At 37.7% G+C, this 5575-nt stretch overlaps 2 protein-coding genes across 2 annotated transcripts; both read left to right on the top strand.

The window, feature by feature from the left end:
- Positions 1-333: 333 nt before the first annotated feature.
- On the top strand, positions 334-688 carry LOC139856901 (uncharacterized). Its single transcript, XM_071845613.1, has one exon. The coding sequence runs from the start codon at positions 334-336 to the stop codon at positions 595-597; it is 264 nt and encodes an 87-aa protein (XP_071701714.1). The 3' UTR covers positions 598-688.
- Positions 689-2138: 1450 nt separating this feature from the next.
- LOC139860053 (secreted RxLR effector protein 161-like) lies at positions 2139-2579 on the top strand. The gene has a single exon (XM_071848827.1). It carries the CDS (start codon positions 2139-2141, stop codon positions 2577-2579), a length of 441 nt encoding a protein of 146 aa, XP_071704928.1.
- Positions 2580-5575: the final 2996 nt, after the last annotated feature.

Raw genomic sequence — 5575 nt, 5'->3', positions numbered from 1 at the left:
CGTTGAACTTGCCCATGTTTTCAAAAAGTGAGCAACTGTATGCAAACGACAAAAAAATAAAATAAAACAATACCACCAACCAATATTAAAATCTATGTACCGATTAAAGTGGAAGAGTATAATAGAGATTTCAATGCTATGAAACCATCGGCTTTTGCCTCGGGTTTTAATTCTTCATATAATATAATACATGGGCTGTTTCACTCATTTGCATCACTATGTGTTTGTTATCTCTATAAATACAATCTACACTTTTTACAATTTCTCTTCAAATTCACTTGCAACAAAACAAACATACAAATCAAACAAAATTCAATTGAAAATTAGAAAAACATGAGTTCAAGAAGCAGAGCATGGATGGTAGCCGGAACAGTTGGATTGGTAGAAGCATTGAAAGATCAAGGCTTTGCACGGTGGAATTACACCATCCGTACCATCCACCACCACGCCAAGTCAAATCTCCGATCACTTTCTCAGTCAAATAAGTTGTCTTCTCAGGCAGCCATGGCTTCAAACATATGCATGGAAGATAAAGCTAAGCAATCAGAGGAATCATTGAGAAAAGTCATGTACTTGAGCTGTTGGGGTCCCAATTAAAGACGTACTACTAGATCCATTTTAGAGGATAGTTAATTTGATTGTACATATATGATTTGATGCTTAAATAAAATCAATGAGATTAAAGTAGCAACCGGGATCACTAGCCTAATTGACCAAAAACTTGATAATATTTCTCTTTTATTGTTTAGTTTTTCCATATATTTAGTTATTATCGTATACATCATATCATTATGTGTGTAGTCTTTATATTTCAATAACTCGAGTATATTTTTCTAGCTTAGTATAAATGGGGCTAGTAATTAAAAAAGAATTTTATTTGCTTTAGTAATAATCAGCCGTTCGATCACTTGGAATTTTTACAACTGTACTTATAATATGTAAAGCGTGAAAGATAAGGGCATCTTCGACATTACAGACCTTGAAAACCATCGACATTTCCAATTGGCAGCCTACTGTTTTTTATTCATGAAAACCTAGGTGTGGTGGTGTGTTAAAAATTGAAATTGAAAACTTGTATGGGAATTGCTAATTTGTGGTATCATGGCACATGATAAATACCATTCATGAAAGTAAATATTTCCATAAATTAATTAAAAAACATTTAATGAATAAAAAAATTTCTAAAATTAAAGGTCTATTAATTGTAATATTTTTATAAAAAAGTAAATTTTATGATCAATAAATGCTTTTATCATGTGCCACCATAGCACATTATAGCATAACCCAACTTGTATATTCAATGACTGAATTGATACTTCTCTGTTTACAATAGTGCACAATTTATAGAGTTATATTGGACCTAACTTTATTAAGGAGCCAATGCTAAACAAGGTAAGGTAAGCATTTATTATAAAAAAAATAGCCGTTAAAATAGTTGGATCCTTTGAGAGAATGGTTGTAATCTTTTATTATTTTTAAGACTCTCCACAAATGGAATAGTAGAATTTTCAATATTCAACTTGCTCAATACTTCGGCGAAGAGTCTTCCATTCACGGCCTTTGTGAGGATATTTGTTAGTTGGTCTTCTGATCTGACGGCTGGAAGAGAGATGATTTCTGCTTCAAGCTTTTCCTTGATGAAATGTCTGTCAATTTCAACATGTTTTGTCCGATCATGTTGAACAGGGTTATCTGATATGGCAATTGCTGCTTCATTGTCGCACATAATCCTGCTCGACTCTTCTGGTGGAAATCCGATTTCTGTTGATAAAGATGAATTTTTTAACTTAAAAACAAACTTATCAAATGAATTTAAAATGAGAGCATTGGGAAGACTAAAATACTTCTTGGGGATTGAAGTTTTACAAGTTTTACGTTCTCAACAATGAATATTTATATGTCAAAAGTAATATGTTCTTGATTTACTTACTGAAACATGGATAATCAACTGCAAACCAGCTGAGACCCCAGTTATCCCAAAACAGAAGCTATTTATAGAAGAAGAAGCTGAACTTGCAGATCGAGAGCAATATCAAAAAATCGTCAAAAAACTGATCTACCCCACTCATACTCGCCCAGATATAGCATATGCAGTAGGCGTAGTCAGCTAATTTATGCATCAACCTCAAGTGCATCACATGGAAGCAGTTGGGAGAATAATCAGTTACCTCAAAGGAACTGTTGGACATGGAGTTCTATTTAAAAACAACGATCACCTCAAAATCCAAATATATACAGATGCAGGATGGGGAGGTGAAAAAGGAGAGAGAAAATCTACATCAGGATATTTCACTTTAGTCGGAGGGAACCTGGTTACATGGAAAATTAAAAAGCAAAAAGTTGTGGCTCTTTCAAGTGCTGAAGTCGAGTTTCGAGGGATAGCACGAGAAGTACAAGAAGCGTTGTGGATCCGAAAGCTTCTAATGGAAATCGGATTTCCATCAGAAGAGTTGAGCAGGATTATGTGCGACAATGAAGCAGCAACTGCCATTTCAGAGAACCATGTTCAAAATGTTTTGTCCGATCATGTTGAACAGGGTTCTCTAAAATGGCAATTACTGCTTCATTGTTGCACATAATTGTAACGACCCAACCCGTTATTATACCGACCCGGAATTTTTTTTCTTTTATTTAACGCATTAATATCGATAACAACGACACCATAGTTATGTTCAGAAAACGTCTCCTACTTAACAAGTTTAAACAACTTTGAATTATACATTACACAAGTTTAGGTGTCAAAATGAGCATAACAACCCAAGACCCTTTTGACACAACAAAACACTTTCGACCCAAAGCGTTTAACTCCAACATAAGACCGAGCATGGTGATTGGGAAAATACTACCCAATCCTAAATCGAATCCAAAAGCAAAGTCTTCTAAAGCAACCCGCAATAGTCCACTAATCCCCGCGCTTACCCTTGCCACCTCTTCCACGCGAATCTATAAAAATATAAACAGCGAGAGGGTAAGTATAAAACTTAGTGAGGATAAACATACTATATACATACATATGCATAAAATGAATACCTATCACCAACACAAGTAATAAACACATACTGCATCCTTGTATAACTAAGCAAAGCTATACATAACGTACCACCATGTTAATCCGCAAGATTAACTACAACAACAACAATACATATATATACGTCTACCCAAAATCCCAAACTCATGAAGGTCGGCAGAAACCACACGTGCCCAGTGAATCCGAAACCACACGCAATTCACCACCTTCACCTTAACGACGATACGGTTGGCCGAAACTACACATGCCCCAGTGAATTCGAAACCACACGAGATTCACTACCCTAAGTCATAACAATAATGGGAATGTCCGAAACCACACGCGACATCGTGAAACCGAAACCACATGCGATTCACTAGTGAAGCCGAACTACACGAGAATCACTACCCAAATCACCTCAACAACATCAACGGGGTTGACCTAGTTGTCATTGTGAATCCGAAACGCACGAGATTCACTACTCCAAGGGTGGTAACCCAAAATGCACAAACGTGCCACGTGGACCCAAAACTCATAGAGTCCTTCATCCCACGCACATGTAAAGTGAACCCGAACGCACAAGGATCACTCTACCCCACCCGCACCCATCCTATGCATACATACGCATATAATATATTTACACTCACGTTAGTGCCTTAATGAATGCAAAGCCAAATTCGCAAACCACCAATGGAAAGTACCTATTCCATTTATCACATAACAAACAACACAATTAGGGTAGATTACAAACCAACCCAATTTGACACTTAGTGCAATTTTGACCCAAATGCACTTTCAAGCACAACCAATGCTCAAACTAACCAATAATCACTTAACGCTAGTGAAAATGGTCCTATAATGCCAATTAAACCAAAACACAAGAATTAAATGTTTGTCTTCCCCAATTTGACCCATAAACCCTAATTTTGATCCATTTCAAAATTAGTCTACCAAATACACCCAAATGGGTTTCAACACTTCCATAATCACTAATCCTAGTGATTATACTTCAAATTACTAGCCCTAACATGGCCAAATCGTTTTCCAACTCAAAACCCACCAACAAGGGTCAACAACACCAATTACTAGCTTCAAACTTCCATTAATGAGCTAGATGGTTTTCTCAAGAACTTAAAAGTTCAAACCCTAACATGAACATTAAATCAAACAATTGAAATTCGGAGTTAGAACTTACCACCACTACCACAACGTAGCTAGGAACGAGATGAGCAACTTTAACACTTGGACCTTCACCCGATTCACTCTTTTTCTTCCTTGATTTGAGCTTTCTCACTCTAAAATGGGGTCTCTCTCTCTCTAAATAAGATGAGAGAGTTTGAGTGGGTGAAATGAGATCCAAAACTGAGTTTGAATAAGTTCTAATGACCCCAAACCGACCCTCAAGTAAAAAGACTCAATCACCCTCAAGAGACCCCTTAAAAAGAGGTCAAAATAATCCAGACTGCAACCATTGCGCGATCGCAATAGTCCTAATCGCGACCGCGATTCGCTCTAAAATAAAAATGATGTTTGTGACCCTGTATTTCGCGACCACGATTACCTGGATCGCGAACGCGATCCGTCTCCAGCAGCTTTTCTTCAATTGTTGTAGTTCAAGGACTGAAGTTGTCTGATTATGATTCTGATATAAATTCTGAAAATGCATAAGTATAAGTAGACTTTTAGTGGCAGTTTCTGATGCATACATTTACAGACACTTTTGGATGCATAATATTCAGGGTCTTACAACTCCCCCCCACTTAAACTAGATCACGTCCTCGTGATCTTAGCCCCATAACAGTCAAGAAAGTACACCTTCCTCGACTTTTCAAGTTCTCACATAACTTAGGACCCTTCGATGCCACCATTGCATCCTATCGGTCTCCCTTAATTAATACGTAACGTTCCAACCACACGGAAAATCCTCTACAATTACTTGGCAAACTCTAATTTATAACTTAGAGTATCACCGCCAATTCGACAATCTACTCGGGCCATCCGCACCCCGCACACGGTGATGGAATCCCCTCACGCTCTTCGGTAACTCCAACCGACACATAATCTTTTTCAACTCACCACTCGTCACCTTTCTCAAGTGAACTTTTACTTTGACCGTCCGTTAAAGGATAGTCTTAACAGTTCCGCACGTATAAGTTCTCAATACTCTAGAGGACTCACTCTCGAACACGCTCAACACTCACATGCCTCTACACGAGACAACCCAAATCAATGCTCTACGCCCCACGATTGCTCACTACACTGGACAACTTCCGGTAAATCGCTCGAACATGCCTACCAAACCGAGGAAACATCATATCCTCCGGGCACATACTCCCCCACTTAGGGTTTTAACTCCGCATTATAACTGCCAAGATGATAACATCCCGTGGAATTTAACATTCCTTAATACGCACGACCGATCTCAATGTTGGTCATACACACCAATTCTCGACCTACTACATGTGACAACCCGGAAATTTCCAACCAAATTTAAACTTTATCTTTATATTATTCTGACACGATAAGCAAAGCTTGTTAAGTTAAATCTCAAGAATTTTAAACTGTGTT

The sequence above is a fragment of the Rutidosis leptorrhynchoides genome, chromosome 7 (assembly GCF_046630445.1).
Source record: "Rutidosis leptorrhynchoides isolate AG116_Rl617_1_P2 chromosome 7, CSIRO_AGI_Rlap_v1, whole genome shotgun sequence".
Taxonomy (NCBI): domain Eukaryota; kingdom Viridiplantae; phylum Streptophyta; class Magnoliopsida; order Asterales; family Asteraceae; genus Rutidosis; species Rutidosis leptorrhynchoides.
Note: the sequence above shows the minus strand (reverse complement) of the source record. Positions and strands in the feature narration are given on the sequence as shown.